At 38.9% G+C, this 22,497-nt stretch overlaps 2 protein-coding genes and 1 long non-coding RNA gene across 4 annotated transcripts in view; 1 reads left to right on the top strand and 2 right to left on the bottom strand.

The window, feature by feature from the left end:
• Positions 1-10,075, top strand: part of LOC111320663 (cilia- and flagella-associated protein 46) — a 48,283-nt gene extending 38,208 nt beyond the window's left edge. For both annotated transcript variants that reach the window (XM_022923319.2, XM_022923318.2), the window contains 14 exons: positions 558-658; positions 1,024-1,109; positions 1,580-1,773; positions 2,759-2,809; positions 3,525-3,601; positions 4,245-4,408; positions 4,982-5,082; positions 5,226-5,292; positions 5,712-5,747; positions 6,615-6,714; positions 7,204-7,316; positions 7,855-7,936; positions 8,884-9,020; positions 9,632-10,075. In XM_022923319.2, coding sequence (XP_022779054.1) covers positions 558-658; positions 1,024-1,109; positions 1,580-1,773; positions 2,759-2,809; positions 3,525-3,601; positions 4,245-4,408; positions 4,982-5,082; positions 5,226-5,292; positions 5,712-5,747; positions 6,615-6,714; positions 7,204-7,316; positions 7,855-7,936; positions 8,884-9,020; positions 9,632-9,915 — 1,593 coding nt within the window. In that variant the 3' untranslated portion in view covers positions 9,916-10,075. The remainder of the gene's footprint in view (positions 1-557; positions 659-1,023; positions 1,110-1,579; positions 1,774-2,758; positions 2,810-3,524; positions 3,602-4,244; positions 4,409-4,981; positions 5,083-5,225; positions 5,293-5,711; positions 5,748-6,614; positions 6,715-7,203; positions 7,317-7,854; positions 7,937-8,883; positions 9,021-9,631) is intronic.
• Positions 10,076-10,118: 43 nt separating this feature from the next.
• On the bottom strand, positions 10,119-18,872 carry LOC111320665 (uncharacterized). The gene is made up of 3 exons (XM_022923322.2): positions 18,551-18,872; positions 11,562-12,153; positions 10,119-10,538 (listed from the first exon to the last, which is right to left on the bottom strand). The coding sequence occupies exons 1-3, from the start codon at positions 18,733-18,735 to the stop codon at positions 10,290-10,292; spliced, it is 1,026 nt and encodes a 341-aa protein (XP_022779057.1). The 5' UTR covers positions 18,736-18,872; the 3' UTR covers positions 10,119-10,289.
• On the bottom strand, positions 15,408-16,864 carry LOC148741846 (uncharacterized). Its single transcript, XR_015995996.1, has 2 exons — positions 16,791-16,864; positions 15,408-16,133 (listed from the first exon to the last, which is right to left on the bottom strand). It is a non-coding gene; the product is annotated as an uncharacterized LOC148741846 (long non-coding RNA).
• Positions 18,873-22,497: the final 3,625 nt, after the last annotated feature.

The raw sequence follows: 22,497 nt of genomic DNA, 5'->3' as shown, positions 1-22,497 counted from the left end.
ATTCTATGGAGCGAACTCGTTCATGGGGGCGAACTTGCAATGGAGCGAACCCATCAGTTGCCTTGGTACAGTGTAATCTCTTTTTCTCGATTTAGGAGACGACACTATTTTTGGATGCAAATGCTTCTATTTAAACAATAGATCACATTTTTTAGGGCTCTCTAACTTGACAAAGCCACGCGGGATGTTGGGAGAACTCGGGTAAAGGTTTTAAATCACGAGCCGAAAACGAGTGAGTTATGGACTTTCCGAATGTTCTCCCAACATCCCAAATGGCTTTATCATGTTGTAGAGCCCAAAAAAATGCGCTCTATTGCTTTTATGACGTAACTAGTTACATGCGGGCTCTATAACCTGATAAAGCATCCGCATGGAAACTGAATTGACCAATCAGAGGATGCGTACTACGTTCATTAGGCTATAACACCTTATATATATGTTACCTTCACTGAATGAAAACCTCTATTCAAAGGAAACTTTTGGCAGTCTAGTTGTTTTCCCCCGAGCGTATCTTAATGTTGTGTTTACCCGCTTACGTTGTTGGTTGACTTCCATAGCCTTGGAGACGGTTAACAATCACAAGAAGTCATTTAGAACTGACTCGTGAGTTTTCAAGCTTGAATACTCAGTTTGTTGTGCTCCAGCATTCTCCCGATAGGTGAGCAGTCAAATTTTTTGCGTTAAACTTTTTTTGTATCCATATTTTGCTATGACTGAGTTCGTATCTGTACCTCTTGCTCTTCTTCGGTTTCGTCGGTAAATTAAAGTTAGCAGACAGTGTCGGGCCCCATTAAGCGATGACAACCAGTTAACCAGTAATGGCTATCAGCAGTATTGTAAATACTGTAGTGTTAACTTGATTTTCTTCCTCATTGTCCAGTCCTTGCTATCTAATTGGAAGTTTAACTTGAAAAAGTTTATTGCGCGTTGAATGTTTTTTGTACCATATATTTGCGAAGTATGGTTTTTTTTTTTTTAAAAACTTATTTTGATGTTCTCATTTCACATCAACGTGTGTTACAGATGTTACCTTTACGGAGCTGTGCTGGATAAGGGTCGATCTCCTGTACCAAGTGGAAAAGCCAACAAACAAGCATCAACTCTTCCCGGTAAGTACTACACCTTTGTATTCTCCAGAGTAACCCATCCAGGATATTTAATGGGCTAACAAGAGCAGTTTTGTGCAATTCTACTGTTTACTGAACTTGAAAGGCTCTACGCCATGATTCGTGCACCAAAAAAAAAAAAAAAAGAAAGAAAGAAAATTTAATGTGTGCATCGTATACCGATTCCGTTTCAATCTTCCATGTCCTTAGCCTTCCTTTTTTCTTTTTTTCTGTCGTCGGGCTAACTGTTACCTTTTTTCCGGGTTGTTCTTCTAACTTACGGAACAGACATTTTGTAATCTCCCGCAAGGTGAAATTTGTTGTGCGCGGAGCAAAAAAAAAAAAAACTTGATTAATGAATGAGTAAATGAAAGGTCACGATATTACAAAAATTTTTGACTCCTAAAAGGTTCATTCTGCCTCTCTCTATTTTTTCTGATGGTGTAAATATTTCTTTGGTTTTTTTTTTTTAGTTCCTTCAAAGGCCATGATAACCCGCGCAGCTGTGAGTGCAGTGGAACTGGAGCAGCTCATTGAAGAGTTCGGTCAGTTCAAATCGGACACTGCTTCCGAACTCATGAGACGAACCTACGTTAGACACCAGCAAGAGCAGAGGAGAAAGATGTTGGCGAAGCTTGAGGACAACAGTCTACAGGCGGAGAGTCAGGTTAGATCACTGTTACCACCAGATTACTGTAGCCCTTCAATGGTGTCTTTTCGAAAAATCATTCCGACACGCGTCGCTGTTAACAAATCCTCTTTCACCGTAGAGCTAATAAAATGTAGAATCCTGAGAAATAATCATGTAAAGATGTAGTCTTATGATAAAAGCAAGCAAGCCGCTACATCCAAAATTGACGATGTTTGATAAATTGAATTACCTGCCTTACGACCGTCCCTACGCCCTCAAAATTAAATACCTAGTGACTAGGGGTTATCAGTTTCTCTTAGAAGTAGTTTTTGCATATACGAACATGGTTAAGATTGTTTTGTAGCGTGGTTTTTCTTGCTTTATTTTTTACATTTCCTTAGTTTTGAGGGCCACTGGTTTGTCAGCGTAAGCTGTTATGTGTACAAATGAATAAAGGCTGATAGTTTCTAAAGAAACTGTTTGGGGCTGCGTCGGTGGGGATAACGAAATAATTTGGATATATCAACAAAGTTGAAATGGTAAATTGGCCACCGTAACGATTACAAAAGCTGACGTTTCGAGCGTTAGCCCTTCGTCGGAGCTCCGACGAAGGGCTAACGCTCGAAACGTCAGCTTTTGTAATTGTTGTGTGTACACCCTCTTTAAATAAGGTTGACTTACTTACTTACTTACTGTCATTCCGTTGATGTACCATTCCTATCAATTTTGTTGATGAAGGCATAATAAAGAGGGTCGCATACGGCTCGTGTTGACACACCCCAACTGTGGTTACTTATTGAATGATAAATGTTTTATGTTCGTTTGAGCTGGGTAGCGAATTAGAAAATAAACTATTTTGAATTCGGCAAGTAGAAAATTATCCGATCCTCGTCACATATGAAAGCGTTAAAGGAGAAGTATTTGGAACATCAAAAAGGCTTCACACAGAGAACTGAAGTTTTCCGCATATCTCGCTATCATTTAATGATTTTAAATTAATTTTTTACACACAACTATACAGGAACAATTGCCGATTGATTCCAGTCTCTTTGAAAAAGAATCTCAGTTGGAGGTAAGTCGTGCCTCTGGTTTCTATCCTTATGCAAGCACCTGATATTCCCGAATAACCAATGAAATATATCACTGGGTTTTTGGAACTCTGCAAAAGTTGTCAGGTTCTGTTTGTCAAGGCACTGAAGGAATACCGCTTAAAGAGGGAGGCCTTTCGTCCTCAAAATGCACGCCGTGAAGCGACATTAATTTTCGCATCCATGCTTCAAGGTGGCTGATGACCGGGTAGCAGACAGTCTTCAGTGGGAGATCACGATCGAAAACGTTCGGCGAAATTGAGGAAGATTTAACAAAAGTACGATGTTTTCCCCGGCTTTTGTGGACCACACTTCCTCTGTCTGGGAATTGGGGGGGAGGGGGCATCTTCAAACAAGTTTCCTTCGGTTGTTTGTAAACTGCTGACGCAGTCCGGCCAAAGTCCCTCGAAAAGTGTTGTGATGAGCATTTGATCATATCCACATGTTAATTTGCGCAATATAAACATTAAATTATTATTATTATTATTATTATTATTATTATTATTATTATTATTATTATTATCATTACTATTATTATTATGTCTTGAAAAGTATAGTAAAAAGTGCTCTCCGCTGTCTTAGCTTAGATTTTTTTTTTTTTTCATTTCTTTGATGCGTGTTTTGTGCTCATTATTAGTCAGCGACTTGTTTTCCATTTACAATTATATCCTGCGTTTAAATCTATATTTTCCACTGTAGTCGCATTTTAGGGACGTTGTGGCAGCAGTTGAAGCTTACCTGGACCCTATCCTAACTAAACTTCATCCAGCTTTAAAGTAAGACAATTTACAGCACAGAATATTTCATAAAATTCATATCAGTAACAATGTTATTTTGTCAAGCCAGTGACAATATTATAACAAATAAGGGTGCTAACTATTTACAGGAACATTCCGTTTGCAGTTTTTGCACTTTAACGTTTCTTGGCTGAACTTGACTCAAAAGAAGACAGAAAGGGTTCAAAACATCAAAATCTGCTGAAAACACAGAACTAAATACATGCGGTGTTAATCCCACTTGAGGCCCATAAATTACCAAACGTGCATACACTTCATTTTAGTCGAGTATATAGTCACTTTGTCAGATACTTAACCTTTTAACTCCCAGAGGTGATAGACATGTAACTTCTCCCTATAATATCCTTACTTTATCCAGCAAACATGTGTTGAGAATACTCAAACTTATCGGGTAGAAGTTGTTACCTTGATTGAACACCACATTCTCATAACCAATTTACAAGGAAATGTGTGGCAGCTAGAGGGGAGAATTAACAATCAGATCTTGAGAGTTAGAGGGTTACTTCATATTATCCACGTGCACTAAACAGTAGATTGTAGCGGCGGTTAGCGCTAAATTACAAAGTTGTTTTTAAGGCTGTTAAGGCTTTGCTTTAGTTTCTATCTGTTGTGTTTCCTTCAGTCCAGACGCGGTTTCAGAGTCTGTTGTTTTGTTGGCTGATGAGTGGCTGCTTCAGTTACCTCTGGAGGCTCTTAAGACTTTTGCTGTGCCTCAAATTACCAGCATATCGCGTGACTTCTCTCTCCAGTTCCATTATCATCGTGTGCACCCGGCCGAACGTTCAGGTATGAAGCGTTGTGAGGACTACCCTTGAGAATAATGAAAGAATTGGAAGGTCGTCATGTTGAGAAGTACATTCGAAGTTCATCCCGTTGTTGCGCTTCTGGGTTGTGTAACAATAAACAAAAACCCGACGTTATCACAAAACCAAACAGAATAAAAGAAAATGTCACAGTAGGCAAGGAGAACACGAATTAAAGACCAAAATAAATAACCTAAAGCACTGGAAAACGTAAGGTGACAAAGTTACGGTTGGTTTTAGTTTTAAATGGCGTTGGTTATGTGGGTGACACTGACGGGTTTTACAGACCAGTCACGGGGCGAAACAAGGTTGATCCAATGCAGTTCCGGATTGCTCAAGTCACTCAATTTTAAATTACGTTAGTGAAGGCGAAACATGGTCACAGTTTCGTTATAGTGAATTTGATGGTGGTTTCCACTTGAGCTGTCAAAACGTCAATGAAATCACCGACCAAAAGGTCTTTAGAGCACTTAGCAGTAAGATCACACAACGCGAGTGGGTTACGATTTATGTAGTGTTTTAGCCGGTTTAACCATCTTGCATTCTGCATTTGAAGAAAGTACAACTAAAGTCACTGGAAAAGGAGGCAAGAAACCTGACAAAGCAAAATCCGATAAGCCATCTACAGCGAAATCAGGACAAAAGAGTGAGAAAAAGGTAAGACTTCAGCAGTTCAAACAGTTATTTAATTAATTGCTTTGCTATCATTCTTGTTCCCTTCCTTCTTTTGTCCTCGTCAGATGTTTGTCCGTTTGATTGTTCGCACGAATCTGACATGTTTTTTAATTTTTGCTGTTAAGGGGGGTAAAGAGGTTGGAGCTGGTATTCCTAAAGAAGGTCCTGTGGTGGATTTTAACGGAATAAGATGTATCCTTTTACAGCGAGTTCTTCCTATATCAGTTTTTGTTGTATGAATTAGAAGTATATTTTACAACTTTTGATCGAATTCATCAATTCAAAGATTTCCCACTTTTTTTTTTTTTTGGAAGAGGACCTCATTACTAAACTAACGCGGCTAAATTTGGTTTTGCTTTGGTGAGACTTCTTTTAAAAGCACTGAAGCCATTGGTCGATCAAGCCAATCAGATCATGTAGTTCTGTGCAACTTATCAAAATTAAAATAGTTAGAGCCAATTATGACTCTGCAAAAAAAGCATTTTCCCGTTCCAATTACTGCTCGATTTTGATGAGGTAGATGGCACTAGTTGTTCTACAATCATCGCAAAAGGTTCTGATCAAAATGTCGGCAAATACAGAAACTGTAAAACATCTTGACCTTCTATTAGACATTGTCGACCCTTACAACGAGTGCAACGAGCAAGGTAAGACGGGTTACGTAACACTCACTTGCTTTGATATGTTAAGCTGAATCTTACACGTATTTCGATTGATGTTTTACTCATTTTATATGTTAAGCTGAATCTTACACGTATTTCATTGGTTTTGTACTCATTTTATATGTTAAGCTGAATCTTACACGTATTTCGATTGGTGTTTTACTCATTTTATATGTTAAGCTGAATCTTACACGTATTTCGATTGGCTTTTTACTCATTTTATATGTTAAGCTGAATCTTACACGTATTTCGATTGGTTTTTTACTCATTTTATATGTTAAGCTGAATCTTACACGTATTTCGATTGGTGTTTTATTCATTTTATCTATTGGAGGACAGACGCATAAATGACGACACCATGAACAACATTTTTGCTTTCTTATCATATAAAACAAATAGGTTCCATGTTGCCGTGGGTCACTTTATATTTTACACAAACTGGCAGTATTGTCGCAATCTGATTGGCCAATTTGCCTTTGTCGATAAGAGTATAGCCAACGCTGTCGCGTCGTTTTATTTGACGTCGATATTGCAGTAAAAAACAAATCGACAGAGGTTCAGTGGGGTCTGTACTTGGCTACGACTTGCGAGTCCTCAACATTTTGACCACTGTGATTACGAATATCATTGTTGATAAGAGTGCAGACCACGCTAAACCACTGTCGATTTATTAATTCTCTGGTTGCCACTTTTTTGTTCTTACCACATTTTTGACGTTATCTTTGATCTATTACTAAGCAGACGCATGGCAACATGGAATCTACTTAAGTTGATAATCTTTTGCCATTTAATTGATGACTCCATTCGATTTTGGATACACGGTAGAGATGTTTCTTTTATTGATGTATGTAGGTGATGATAACCCAAGTAAGGTAATAAGTGATATCGTGGCTAAATACAAGAATTTTACATCGAAGTGGAATGGTATATCAGGCAGTGACCACCTTCCAAGGTATGTCTTGAATCTATTCCGTATTCACAAAATATTTTATTGTATATTCCAACGTGCGAAGTTGCAGTGGCTTCTTTTGATTTGACAGTGTATTTTGGTCAAGTGTCCTGGACCCAAAACCAGAGCAATCACAACAGCCAATCAGGAATACTGTGTATCTCATAATGAAAACAAACAAACAGCCTGAAGCGCGGGAAAACGTGACAGATCAAGCCGCGGTTGGTTTTGGTTTTACATCTGATTGGCTGAGAAAGCAGCGTGAGTGCTGTGTAGCCAATCACAGAGCAAAGTTCAGTTGACAAAATGATTCTATTCTCAGATAACTTTCGACAGTCAACTGAAAATTGCTTGTAACAGATCTTTGAACATGGATTCTTCCTCCTGAGCATGGAACCCCAAACTGAATTCTTTCGAAGTTCTCTAGTATTTCTGGATATGAGTTAGATGAAAACTTCCCTCGTGAATACTCTTTTCTGTTTTTCCTTTTAGTGTGGGTGAGTTTCAGCATTTTCTGTCCGAAAGTACTGGCTTTATCTTCTACGGCACCGAAAGATATCTGGGTTGTTTGCCTCCTAATATGCTGGCACCGATAAATGTGACAGGTACACTTTTTCTTCTAATAAATTGTATAAATATTTAAATTCTTAGGTTGTTTTCCTTGTTTGGGAGGCGTTTGCGCATCACAGATCGTTTTACGTTCGTTTTGTAGTGAATCATAATAACGAAAATCTCTTTCAGCCAATGATTCATCAAATCGAAACTCACGTAATTTACCTCCCACATCTTCGGACAAAACTTTGTAAACTTTGATTACTTTGTAAACTTCAGACCCCTCCCTCCAGTCCGGCTGGCTTGCAGTGTGGTCTTTGCTTTATACCTTATCGCCTTATTACATCAAGAAAAAGGAGACGCAGAATAAGCGATAAAGAAATTTATATTAATAAATATATTATCATTAATAAGTATATTAATAAAAGCTCCAGAAAATATTTCTAAGCATAAATTTCTCTTATCTCGAAAATACCAAAAACTCGTTGCTGGAAATCAAAATATCTCCACTTGGCCAGACGAAACTCCCGGAAAAATTTTGATTTTTGCTACACGGTTTTGACCAGCAGTGTGCTTTGATTTATTTTTCAGACTGTCTCTTGGTTCTTCTGTTGGACTTGGTTCAGACAAGCCAAAGTTTTCTCAGGCAGGGAAAAGATGATGCTACTAAAGCGTAAGAATTGATGCTTTCTAGTTCTCTCCGTCTTCAGCTTATGTTTTTTTTTTTAAGTAGTGCCAATGGGTTACTCTTCAGACGCAGCGGCCTAGTGATTAGTGGGGTGAACTCTGGATTGATAGGTCTGGGTTCGAGCTTTTGCTTAGTCATTCTTGAACTACTTTGTTCATGGACATGAGCACTTGACCTAACAAGCACCTTCTTTTAGTAGTCTCGTCTTTTCAGGATTTGTTTCTGCCCGAATAAAGCAATGTCAAATTTGGATAATACTTGCATTTGTATTTGTATGACCAGTGGTATAGAAATAAATTACAGTCATACACCGAATACAACTATGGCGTCCAATTTGAATTGCCATTGTTCTGGACTCACTATCCTCATCTTCACGTGGAAACACAAAAGGATTATGTTTGAGAGGCTAGTGAGTCCAGAACAATGGCAACTCAAATTGGTCGCCATATTTCCATTCGGTGTATACAATGATAAATTGAGAAGATGATAAAAGTTGCCTTGACTAAGTTTCGTACCATGATGACCACGTACTCTCTTGTTACCGGCTTTGTTTTTTATGATTGATTTTCATTCGGTCGCCATTTGTTCACACTCCTCTGCAGCCAGTATTTGGTCTCGTGATGCTACACATTCTCTCTCTGTTTTTTGCTCTCATCACACATCACGCGCTCTGGCTCCATTGTTTAGTTTCGTCACACGTCACATTCTCTCGTCGCGCATCACACTCCCCTTACGCATCACACTCTCTAGTCACGTATGACGCTTTCTCCTCAGCGGGGAAGAGAGTGTAAGCGTGACAAGACCAAATAATGGCTTCGAAGGAGACCACCACTGTTGGTGAGCGAGTGAATTGATCTAGCTCAGAGTGCGTGCCTCTGAGGAATCGACTGGGTTCTAACACAATCTCTTCTTTTTTTTTTTTCTGATGGCAGTGTCGGTGAATTATGGCTGGAGCGTCCCTTGGAGACTGCAATGTTGTTTTCTTTAGTAGGTGTGGCTGGAGTGGTGTCAAATCAGTGGCACTGCCAGCTGTCTGACAACAAACAAAAACTTGATACCTACCTAAATGGTAAGCAACTTTCTTTCGCCAAGTTCGGTTTTTACCAACGTTATGTGTATGGGACCTCTGGTTCTTGAGACATTTTTTTTATTTTTTGAATAGAAGAGTCCCCTTTTCAGTATGAGGGCTAGGAACATAGTTGCCATAGATAAAAAATATCGATTACTGAAGCACTTATTAACGCATTCGGATAAATTGAATCTAACTTCCATTAAACAGTTTAAAAATTTGAGACTACTTTAACCTACTGAATTAGTTTTCTTTGAAGTTGGGATCTCTAAATTAACTTTGGCCTACAACTGACTACCGTCAAGAAAGATAAATCTGCCAGACTTGTAAGGAACGTGTAAAATCTGACGGAGAATTTTCATAAAATCATTTTTACAACTTAAATGTCCGCACACCCTTTGTATGACACCTTGATAACAAAGAACGTTCAATTATCAGAAATGAAACGTTCATAATGCTGTTGGTGTCTCAATAGCTATTGTGATGTCCTTATCATCTCCAATTGCTTTTAACAAGCTTCTCTCTAAACTTCTCACCAAATCCATGGGACGTTTGGAAATTACCTTTTCTTAGCTGTAACCTTTAGTTTATTTTGACTACGTTACTCTCAGGCATGTTAGAAGCAAGTAAAACAGTTGGACAGGCCGTGAGAGGCTTGGTACAGTTTCCCAAACTGCCTGATACTGTTACGGAAACTGACGCTGCGTCTGATCGAGGCTCGAAATCAGGACGTCTTAACGAGATAGAAACCACTAGTGACGAGCAAACAACTGTGGGAGAGGAAAGAACGGATGGAAAAGAAGAGATGAATAGTCCATCATTCTCAAGACACTGGTTTAACACAGTGTTGTATGGTACACCAACACTTCTACTGAATCCGCCTAAAGGTTCGTAGAAGACGAGTCAAAAGCGGCGCCTAGCAACACTGGAGAATTTTGCTTTTCATTGCAGTGTAACTTAAATATGTTTTGCCATAAATGTCGCGTTCATTAAGTAGAGCAAAATCATGTAGACTGCCGTTTTCGAAATAAGAGACATTTTGAATTACAACATCATTTGTCGTGAGTTTGGTCTTTTACAGACAAGAAGTACATCTAATCAAAGTGTACAGCACCGTACCACTCGTAATTTTATTTCCAAGAGGAATCTATTCAAGCTTCGATCGACCATTTCTTTTCGGATTTGAATCGTAAAGATTATTTATAGAAGAGCTGTCCACGATTGCTTCATTCTGAGACCTCAAAAATGAGGTTTGTCATACACTAGCAGTCATTTTTCGGGAGTGACTAGCGCTTTTAGACAGGAACACTTGTAAATTGAACAGCTTGATTCACACTCGTAACCTGCGGGACAACAGTGCTTCCCGTCCTTACAAGGAACGGCCTCAGAGTTGCGCAGGCAACAGCCTTTTCCTGTCGCAGAGAACAGTGAATCACAACACGTGCTATTATAAGGACACACCGTCACCACTTTAGCAGACTTGTCCTTGCAAGGAACTGGATTTTCCCGCGCTATTTGCTGTAAAATAAAAGCAATGATTGATATGATACCTTTTGCAAAATAATTTCCAATGGTAACGATATCCTAGCTGGTGTGGATTTAAATTAAGACGGGTCATGTAGGCTCAGGGGTACGCGCTCTTCCCGATGCTCAATCTCTCATTTGCATTACCATACATTTGCCACATGGTCGCGACAAGAAAAAAGAAATTTTACATTCACCATCTTTCTTCATCTATCAGCTCACACGCGACTTTCGATATTGCTTATCCTAGTAGTATGCGGGACGCGCGTCATCTATAGACCTAATAATGGCCTTAGCTCGTCATTGAGTTTCTGTCGCTCAGCAGTAGAGCGTCAGGTCGCAGAATCCGTACCATATTATCAATTGGCACGAATCGACTGAGACATTTAGTGAACTTAATAGTAAACAGAGGTGCTGTTTTGTGCAGTTTACCACAATATACAATCAATTACAGAAACGTTGACTCCTAAAAAGCGTTGGCAATGAACGATGAGACCCAACGGCGTTATGGCTACACATGTACATGATAATCACAATTATTAAAAACTGTTTATGAGCCAATATACCATAATCTACAAATATGGTAAGCGTACGCGTCAGCTTAAAATTAAAAGGGAACTAAAAAATTTAATAAAATTTAATAATTTAATTTAACGATTTTAATAAAACAATTATTCCACTCGCGCTTGTTGGATAGGAGATTATTATAGCTAACTCGGCGCCACGCACTTCGTTGGCTATCTATCATCTCATATCCAGCGCATGCTCGTGGAACAATTGTAAATTAGTTGCACGTGGTGAGTGACAGAAGCCATCCACGTTTTCCTGAAAGAAAATGATCATCATAAAGAAAGGTTTTACATAGATATTGGAAAAGTAAAGCACATTAAGTGTGAACCTTAAAGCTTTTGGGTCTCGTACTTTCCAATGTCAACGATTAACTTTTATACAATCGAGGGTATACACGGAGAATGTATCAGAACGAATGACCATGACAAAGACGAAATAATACTGCACCTGTGGCCGAGGATAGTGGTTATTCTGATCAACCCCTCGAACAAGATCCAAAACCAAATCTGTGACCCTCAAACTTAAATACTTATATCCTGGTTGTGTGTAGTGCGGGCTCGGTTGTTTTTGAGCTATAACGCAGCTTTTGTAAGGTGGCTCTCCACAGACGTCTGTGACCCAGGAATAGAGGTCAGCGGTCACAACTGTTGGAAATGTTTTCATGACAGCATCTGCTAAGCTGTTGTAATGTTTTGCTCGGTCGTTGAGCGTGACATTGTATGGAACGGGTGTTGTGAGAACGTATCCAACTTTCGCGCCAGTTGATAACAGTATAGAAGTTATAGAACGTAGATTTTCAGTATATTCATCTGGTTGGACATATTCCTCTGGGAAGTTGCCGCTGTAGTTTATGTCATGCATACCAAAATTGAAGATGATGACGTCATATGTTGTTGGTTCTAACGTGGAAGTCTGCAGGAACATGTCTAGACACTGAAGTCCATATTTGGAGTCCAGGGCTCCTCCGTCTATAACATCCCAAGGGGCATGCTGGACTTGATATTTATCACCTAACATTTCAGTAACCCACGGTGTATAACTAAGAGATGGACAAAAAGAACGAATAGCCAATCAAAATTAATTACATTTGAACGACACATGGTGTGTAACTACGAGATGACTGAGAAAAAAAAGTGCCACTCGAAAGGCCAAAAAAAAAGGGAATTTTGTTATAAGCAAGAGAACAGCTGAAAGCTAATAGTAAGACATCGGTTTACTAATCCCTTTCTATAAAATGTCCCCTTCTTTTCCCACCTTTAAAGGACAAGAGTAACAAGATCCTTTCGGCTCTTTTTTCGTTCTCTTCTTTCTGTCCGCGTTTCTTTCGCGTTTAGGACCTCTGTGGAAGGAATTTTCTGAAAAAATCTTAAATTTCGAGTAATTAGTTAAATCTATTTTTCAGCAATGGGCAGGGAATTTCTTCTAAGAAGAACATTCTGACGGTCTTTTGAAACTTCAGGAAAGCCCACCCAATGCTTATAGAGTCACTAAGGCAATTTCCCTTTTCTAGGCATTACTTTTAACGCCGGACCTGGTTTACATATTAGGGACCTTAAAAAACCACGACGGCGACGCTAAGGAAAACTTCGATTAAAAAACGAATTTCTACTCTTAGTTAGACTTTCAAAAATGGCTGCGGGAGCTTACTGTTTCATACAGCGCCACAGCTCAACTTCAGCATGACGTATAAAGTAGCCGTTGAGTTCCAAATGGAAATTAAAATAATTTGCCGTCGCGGTTTCGGTTCGTAGACGACGCAAATTTTGGTGACTTCACGTTTTTGTTTCGCTTAGGACGGCTAAGAAATGTACAAAGTTTCAAAACGCACGTGCTGAGCTATTGTTCAGCCAATTAGATCTCTTGTTTTTCCTGCTCGTCGTTGCCGTCGCCGTCGTGGTTTCTTAAGGTCCCTATTATTTCTGCGGGAGGGTCTCAATGGGGTATGGCTTTTACGGCTAACGGTTAATATCATTCCATCGTTGTCACCAGAAATCTTTTTTACGGTTAACTTTTTTTTACGACTATCAGTTTAAACGTGGCAATTTTTTTTACGCCTAAAGGCTAAATTTTTTGGCCGTTTTAAGGCTATCGGTTAACCCAATCGCATACATAGTTATCTTAGTACATTAATATAATTTATTTTGTTCCTTGGGTAATATAGCCCTTATTTCAAGAATCGTGCATTATCTTTTGTTCATATCCAACATCAATTAATTTTCTTGCATATTTAGTAAATATTCAATTAACTGAAAGCTTAGGTAGGGTTTGATAACGTAGCAAGAAAGAGAAGAGCTTCTATTTAACAATTGGTTCATGCTTTAGCGTGCACTATCGAGTTATGGAGCACGCGGGAAGTTTGGAGAGCACGAAAGAAGCGTAAGAGTTGCCCGAGGCGATAGCCGAGGGCAACTCTAGCTTCATGAGTGCTCTCCAAACTTCCCACGTGCTCCATAACTCGATAGTGCACAGCTGAAAGCATGAACCAATTGTTTTAGAACATAGCCGGTGGAATTGTGCATCAAATCCGACGCGAAAAACGGACAACAATATCAGTTAAAGCGAATCGTGATGGTGCTGATGCCGAGTATCCTTTTCCTTTGTTTTTCTCTTTTTCTGCCTCATTTAAGAACTCTAGCCCAAGGGAAAAGGTCGAAACATTGTCTTCGTTTTCGGACTAGTAGGCCGAGTTTCTGTTTGTATCCATTATTGTCGCGAAATATATTATTTTTCCCCGCGCTAACAATGGCCGCTCGCGCGAAAAAAAAGTTTCTGGCGAAGTCGGATTTGCTGACGCTATCAGCGTGCACTATCGGAATTTTGAGCACGCTTGCGTATAATGAATTTGATTGCGCGACTCTGCTAGCTATGTTCTAAAAAATCATACTAAAATGTCTATAACTTTCTAGTTATATTTTTTGAATTTTTACACATTTCTCACTTTATATTATTGACAAATTCATACGCAGGAACTTAAAAAAATTTAAGCTTGCTGGTTTTCCTGTCATCGAATTTGACGTATCGAGTTCAAGCAAACGATTGCAGGTGTAACGTATGGATATTTGAGGGAGAAATCACGTGTTAATCACCTCTAGGAGTTAAAGTGTTAAGGAGACGAATGATTGTTGAACTTTTTTACAAATGAATGAAGGCTGATAGTTTCGAAAGAAACTGTTTGGGGCTGCGTCGGTGGGGGTAACGAAATAATTTGGATACATCAACAAAGTTGAAATGGTAAATTGGCCACCGTAACGATTACAAAAGCTGACGTTTCGAGCGTTAGCCCTTCGTAGGAGCGAATAGAGGAATTGTGGGTTGTGCGTGCTTTTAAAGGTGGAAAATGGAGCTACGTTATTGGCGGGAACATGGCAACGAGAAAAACAAGAATAAATTAGTGGAATGAAAACCGTTCGTTGATTTAGACTGCCGGTTTGAAAGATGAGCTTTTGTTCAAGATTTTTACGGCTTTCCGTGCTACCTAAGTGTAAGGAAAGACCGCAGATTGCCATATGTTGCTTAGAATGATTAGGTAAATTAGAATGCCCAGCAACTGGTTTCGATGTGTCCTTGTCATTCCTTTCCACGTCTCGAAGGTGTTCTCGGAATCGGTCACCTAGTCTTCTGCCTGTTTCGCCGATGTATATCTTTTTGCAATAAGTGCAAGTTATGCACTTATTGCAAAAAGACTTCGTCTTTCGCTCCGACGAAGGGCTAACGCTCGAAACGTCAGCTTTTGTAATCATTACGGTGGCTAATTTACCATTTCAACTTTGTTGATATATCCAAATTATTTCGTTACTCCCACCGACGCAGCCCCAAACAGTTTCTTTCGAAACTATCAGCCTTTATTCATATGCAATAGATTACATTGGCGGAGGTGCACGTGAAGTGATCGGTGATCTTAATGGATCGTTTAGGTCCCGATATTTTATCAGAGTTGTGAATGAAAGGACACGTTTTGCATCGTGCACGAGCGCATTTAAAAGTGCCTGGTTGCTCATTAGTCTGAAAAGAACTTCTGATCAAAAAATTGCCTATGTTTTTGTCGCGTTTGAATGAAATGAGCGGAGGCTGCGAAAAGATAGTACTTGTCTCTGGATCGCTTTGAAGTAATTTAAAGTTTTTAAGAATGATGGATTTAACTGAGTGGTTGTGAGGGTGAAACGTGAGAGTGAATGGAATGCGGTCGGAATCTTCTTTATGCGACGTTTGTAGTGCTGAATGTCGATCAATGAGTTGGGCACGGTGGTAACTCACGCACAATTTGTGATCATCGCAAACTTAAATTGTGATGAGTTCTTTTCTTACTTCATCGATCTTTAGATGTATCAGGGAGAGCTAAAAAATTACACTCTTCAGTGTTAAAGCATCTAAAGCAATAAGATTTTCACCAAACTACCAGAATTCCTCCTGTTTTACAAACCCCCATTCATTGTCAATCTTGCTGAGTCATGACGCAAATTGTTACGAGTTCGATGTTGTAAACTGAGCCGGTCGTTACACAGGGTTGAAAAATATACATGAGAAACTAATAGACCCTTCCACGGTTTTATCGGCCATATTGGTTGGGGGTCAAACAAACCTCGTTGCGTAGCAACGAGCCATAGAATCTCTTATGATAAAGACGCGCATCGCTACCCTCGTTTAAATTTTCGCTTTGTTCAGGAACAAAAATTAATATTCATCGCTGAAAAAGAGAAGACATCAATAAAGGCGAGTGACTTTTTCTCCTCTCGGCGAAAAACCTTTTCTTCTCTGCGTTTTATGGGAACATTGAGATCGTTTTTCTTTGGACGTGACCTCGCGGCCGACATAATGCCAGAAGGTCAGAGTGCAGCTTTTCCGAATGACTTTTTGTATTTAAGTAACTTAACTGTGCAGAGGAAAAATTTAAATAAATGTGTTTACGTGCTCTTTAAACCTTTTCGTCCAGACAGGCTAACATACTCTTGAAAAACCAATAACTCGGCAAAGAGAAACCCTTGGTTTAATGGGTTTTGGAGATAGGTGTTCTGTCGGCGGCTGTAACAACGATAGAGGAGATCCGAAAAAATGGGTCATCCACTCACATGTACAGAAGTTATCGTTCCACAAGCCCAAGCAATCATTAATTGAAGCATGGTCTCGACAGGTTCAGAAGGGAAGAAAATATTACTCAATAGGAAAGTCAAGGGAGAGTGTTGTCGTCTGCTCCAATCATTTTCGAGACGGCAAGCCTTCAGTAGGCAATCCAATACCTACTCTTTTTTTCACTCCTTTTGAGCATTCAAATACTAAGTCACCCAAAAGGCGGCGATTATCAACATCGGTTGATAATAGTAATATCATCACTGCAAGTGACGAATTGATGAAAAGTGGAGACGATTCCCCAGGGTTAAAACTGTTTACAGCCTCTGCACAAATAACCAGAGATGCTGATGTTTGACTCTATACTGGCATGCAAAATACAGATGCTTTCAGAACCTTATTTGAGTACTTACTCCCACCATAAATCCTAAAATTTAAAACTACACAATATCGATGGCTAAAAAACATATTCTAATTTCTCAACCGAAAGAAGTGCTTTTTAAAATGCCATTCTCGCACCATGGCGGCCACGAGGTCACCTTCAAACAACATATCAATCTGCCCATAAAACGCAGTGATAAAAAGATGCTTCGCCAAAAATTCGGCACTTACTTTTAGTAACGCCTTATCTATGTTCCCACTAGATTTGGAGACGAAAATAAGCGATTTTCCCTTTATAAAGTCACGATATTGAGTGAAGGTACCGACGCGCGTCGAATAATTACAAAATAATATATTGCTTGTTGCTGCGCAACGAGATTTTGTTTGACCCCCAAACAATATGGCCGTAAAAACCGTGGAAGGGTCTATTACAAAATAGAAGTAGAATTGATGATGAAGTGTTTTACAAGTATTCCATAACGGATTATTTACGACCGAAAGACAAGCTTTGGACAAAAAGCATACAGTTATTGATACCCAGTAGGTAAACACAAATTAAAATTAATTACACATAACAGGAAATAAGAATGTTCGAGAATGTATGGCCCAACAAACTAGAAGCGTCTGTTGAGAGGACAAAGTTAAGTCACGAAATAATTTTTATGATTCCTTTATCACGTTTCATGAACAACATCAGTGTCTACCAAAAGATCATGACGATGTTTCTTTAGATTGACAAACAAACGTAACGTCATGTCGCCGCAAAGATATCTGTCCTCTGTAATTTGAAACAAACAGTATGAACAAGGGTGTTACGAAAACGAAGACCCTCGAAAACAAAGACCTAAGACCTAAGACCCGGTCTTCGTTTTCGTAGTACGAAAACGAAGACCCCCGGTCTTTGTTTTCGTACTACGAAAACGAAAACGAAGACCCTGTAAACAGAAAACCGTAGAAATTACAAGTTAAACACACATTAAACAGTAACAACGCTTAGTAATATAATACATTACACTTCACGCGTTTCTTCCATTATCATACTGCCCGTATTATTGTATTGCCCGTATACGGCCCGTCTTGTCAGTGTTCTTTTTCGCTATGCGGGCCAATTTGGTGTTGATATTCGCGAGGGTTTCCTCGGGTAAACTTACCACACATATTCTGGGACAGCAGGCAGAATTCGAACGCTTGCCGCCTCTGATTTATAGTTAGCATTGCGTGACAGAATAATAGAGAAGGCGTTCTGTACAGGAAAATTTACTCTTGGGTTCTGTCAATAAATAATCAATTTCTACTGTATTTCGTAGCTAAAATAGATTCTGACGGTCGTTCAGCTTTCTCTGCTGGAAAATTCTCGTTAAAAAATAAGCAATTCTTTTGGCTAAGGCAGGGTCTTCGTTTTCGTACTACGAAAACGAAGATCCCCTAACTATAAATCAAAGGCGGCTAGCGTTCGAATTCTGCCTACTGTTCCAGAATAATAATATGCGTGGTAAGTTTACCCGAGGAAACCCTCGAGAACATCAACACCGAATTGGCTCGCATAGCGAAAAAGAACACTGACAAGACGGGCCGTATACGGGCAGTACAATAATACGGGCAGTACAATAATACGGGCAGTATGATAATGGAAGAAACGCGTGAAGTGTAATGTATTATATTACTAAGCGTTGTTACTGTTTAATGTGTGTTTAACTTGTAATTTCTACGGTTTTCTGTTTACAGGGTCTTCGTTTTCGTAGTATCAAAACAAAGACCGGGGGTCTTCGTTTTCGTACTACGAAAACGAAGACCGGGTCTTAGGTCTTAGGTCTTCGTTTTCGAGGGTCTTCGTTTTCGTAACACCCGTATGAACAACTGTCCATGACGTTTCTTTTCCTAAACTTCTTGGTTAGCTATAGTTGCCTTAACATCACATTAAAACAGGTACCACTGGATGCGAAACATTGACTCTCCACCGGCTAAAAAAAAGAAGAATCGTTAATGCTTACCCAATGCTTATAGAGTCACCGATAACGAGGCAGTTAGTCTTTTCGAGCGATGCCTTCAGCGGCGGACCTGGTTTACAGATTCGTTCAGCGGGGGTTATCGATTGATAACCGGCAGAACCCAACAAAGGGCTAAACGAAGCAATGAGATATGCATATAAGGTGAAGGAGAAGAGGTTCAATGCCATCTTGTGAGAACGAGAAGCCTTTTGAAGTCAGATATCTAATCACAGGTATACCACACTATATGTTCGTTGTTGACATGAGACGAACAAAATATATGAGGGTTATGAAGAAAGCTCTGTAAATTGTACATGTAAATTACATCTCGATCAGATATTCAGAACGAGATGTAATTTAGATGTGCAATTTTCAGAGCTTTATTCATAGCCCTCGTTTATATTTTGTTCGTCTCGTGTCAACAATTATTAACCACGAACTTTAGTGTGGTCTGCCTGTGATCAGATATGCGATACGTAATCGTTATGCCCAGCGTGAGTCCTTTGCCCCTTGGTAACACAACAAATCCAACTTTCTACTTTCATTGTCTACTCAAGACATCAATGATAATCGCTCCAATTTCTTCAGTGGCGTTAAGGAAGAAAATTAGCTGCATAATGTTCCGAAGATAAATATTTTCGCCGCCATTCATAATCTGTCTAATCTGCTGTTCACCTCTTCCTTCTAAGCTCGTTTCGATCGTTGAAACGCGCAACTAAAGCTGGAGGCCAGATCGGTCAAGTGGTCTTAAAACAAAAAAATTGAGAATACCCGGCCACATCATTTCCATGTCACTGAATAAGAATAGCGTCTATTGTGTTGTGCCTCATTCTTCAAAGCCTCCCGGCATATGTAAATGATGTGGACGGGTATTCTGAAGTTGCTCCGATTTTTTTACATGATCGTGCAAAATAGAGCAGCATCGTTTATGGCAACATGTCGATTTTTTGTATTTTACCTTTCCTTCGAATTTTCCTTCTAAAAGTGAATGTATTTGTAATTATATGGGGAGCTATTTATTATACCAAAAATGCAAATTACAAGGAACAGAACGAAATTTTTAACACCGGCCATACAAGATCATAAACCACAGGCCGAGTGTTGACAGAAATGCACTTCTATGGTAGAAAAAACCCCATTCTTCCTGCTGGCAAAAAGAAACGTGATTTAAATCTTGTTGAAAGTTGTTAGCATGAGCACAATTCTAATTAGAGCATTTTAAGTAGATGAGATTTTTTTTCGTAGTTCTAAGTGATGTAGTTTAACACCAGGTCTGTGAAAGAATTGAAATCAAAATAGATGATGTGGAGATAAAAGTCGGGATAAATATGAGCATAACTGAGATTTCGTACGAAAAGAAACAATCAAATTATGGTTTCATCTTTTTAGATGGCAGTTTACGGGTATTCAAAGATTAAGGGTGCTTTTCACATGTATGGAGCCCTGGCCACTAGAACATAAATTAAAAGTCGACACAGAGGAGTAAAAGAATTTGAGGACTTAACAATCGTCTGGAACGAGCCATACAGCGTCTTAAAATAGTTTTTATTCATCTCAAACGTTTTGGTTAATGTGCTATCGTAGACTGTTGGTAGCTTCGCGGCATTCAGCCGATTATCAAGCCGCTGTTTTTACGCTGCGTGAAATCGACTTAAGATCAAGTACATACGTAACCTTTATCGCTTTCATGGAGACATCCTCTCTCTCTCCCTTGGGTTGTTTTATTGACAATATAATAACTCCAAAAAAAAAAATATATGAACTTCATATATTTCATTGTATAATAACTCCATGTGAAAAGTAAGTCAGAATCCATTTTTGTGGCTTTTCATCGGCGTAAACGTCAATCTTTTGCTCTCTTATGCGAGAACTTGTGCCAACGTGTTTCTATCAGTAACCATACAAAGGAAAAGAGCCCAGATTTCATATCTTCACGATTACCTTTTGTTTCATGTAATTTGAAACTCCTAATCTCTTCCTGTGATATCCAGAGCGCGTGATAACCTAACAGGACTACACTGCAATAAGCTCAGCACAATCCTCTGAAATAGCCGTAAGTTCGCTTGATGCTGCTGGCCGTAAATTAGTTTTTTGATGGCGTTAAAACGACTAAGTCCGCGGTCCATTCTGATTCTTTACGTCCCGTATACTGAGACCTTGTATTCCTTTATTCCCACATGAATGAGGTTTTCTTGGTAAATCAGTGCTATATTCAGTCAACAGACTGAGTAATGATAATCAATTTGGCGATGGAAACACTTACTAATAATGCGCAACACGAGTAATGGCCCTGGATAATCAATTTGGCGTTGGAAACACTTACTAATAATGCGCAACACGATTCAGCATTGTCTGACACACTGATTTGTTAGATCAATTATTTACACTACATTAAGTACTATTTCTTTTGACTACAGCACGTGTCTGCCTTGATTCCTTTCAAAAAGCTCGCCACATTTAGCAGACCTTTTCTAAATGTTTCCAGTTGAAATAGCTGCGAGATTCCATCGATTCCCCAACTTTTGACCACTGCAACAAATTTGTAGAAGCGCCTTTATAAAAAACGGAAATTTACTGAAAGTTTTCGCAGAAAGAAATCCAAAAGGTATAATAGGACTTCTCAGTTGTTTTTGAAACAGTTGAACGCATGGTTGAGCTCGAACAAACAAAAAAACATGCGACAATTGTTAAACTCGCAATTTCCTGTTTGTTTGTTGTTTCTCGAGGATATCATTCAGATTTGTTGATAAGTGCGAATTCATATAATTATTCCAAGTTAGTGATGAAATCGAAGTGAATGACAATTTTTTGAAGATGTGCCCGGTTTCCTGAAGAGAAAGTTTTATTAACTTCGTGATTCAATAACCCCCTTCAATAATAATAAAAAAGATGCATGCTCCTTTTTTTCCTATTCCCTATTCCCCACCACAAAATCTGCGCTATTTTTACCATGACCTACCAAAGACTATAATTACTTGTTAATTTTTCAAGACTAGACAACAATAAGGAATAACAACGGCCCTTTCGATCCAATTATAGCTTTCTTAAATGAGCTTATTCCATTCAGATGCTAAAGCGCGGCAAACAATAGTAAGGCCTGTGATCGATTCTTTCTAAGATGACTAGTGCATATACTGAAGAAGCCAAGTATTTAACGTGCCCTCTTTTTTTATTATCATTTTTGCAACCACTCCGTACAGAGAAAAAAGAATTTTCCTCCCTTAAGGAAATTCACATTGATAGGATAAATTTCTTTTTAAAATAATCACCTTTTCATTTGATCCCTGATCTCTGGAACCTGTGTTACCTCGACATGACTTCTTACAACTCAAAGTGATTTTGTTTCCTAAGTGTAATTAACTTCATTTCCTTTGTCAATTTATTCGCGATATCGACATATCTACCATTAACAGAATGGACCAGGTTTTGACGAAACCAGAACAATATTCAATCTTTTGCAGATCATTTTATTACTGCCTTTTCAGCAGTCTGTTAACAACCGTTTTTTCTTTTTTTCGCGCACGCTCAGAATGACGACGATCTAAAATCATCTTAAAGAAAATATCATAAGGATCTGGGAACGAATTATCTTATCACTGATCTTGTTTTTATTCACTCACTCTCTCAGTTTCTGCTAAAGAGTTAACATAACCAAGTTAGAAACACACCTTTTCAGTTTTTCTCATCAATTTTTTGTTGTTAATTTGATCCTATCTCCTATCATTTCATCAGTATACTGCATAGCACGACAGTTATATGTGAGTTGAATTTTACGTATTGGCGATTTTTTTGTTTCTCAGTAACACATTTTAGAGTTCAAGAGGAGGGAAATTGCTTGTGGAAACTACTGTACCAATAGGAAGGAACAATATTTTCAAAATGTTCAGGCTGTCGAGTTATGCACAGGGGAGTTGCACAGCATTTGATCTCGTAGATGGATGTTTCGAGTG

Source organism: Stylophora pistillata, chromosome 1 (assembly GCF_964205215.1).
Source record: "Stylophora pistillata chromosome 1, jaStyPist1.2, whole genome shotgun sequence".
NCBI lineage: Eukaryota > Metazoa > Cnidaria > Anthozoa > Scleractinia > Pocilloporidae > Stylophora > Stylophora pistillata.
The sequence above is the reverse complement of the archived record's forward strand: the minus strand, read 5'-3'. Positions and strand labels throughout refer to the sequence as shown.

Excerpts from the sequence above, each read along its gene's own strand:
- LOC111320665 (XM_022923322.2), bottom strand. The coding sequence starts at position 18,735 with ATGGCATTGAACCTCTTCTCCTTCACCTTATATGCATATCTCATTGCT. Across the intron at positions 12,154-18,550 it reads GGTGACTCTATAAGCATTGG|TTATACACCGTGGGTTACTG; the intron begins GTAAGCATTAAC and ends TCCATCTCTTAG. Across the intron at positions 10,539-11,561 it reads ACCACTATCCTCGGCCACAG|CAAATAGCGCGGGAAAATCC; the intron begins GTGCAGTATTAT and ends TTTATTTTACAG.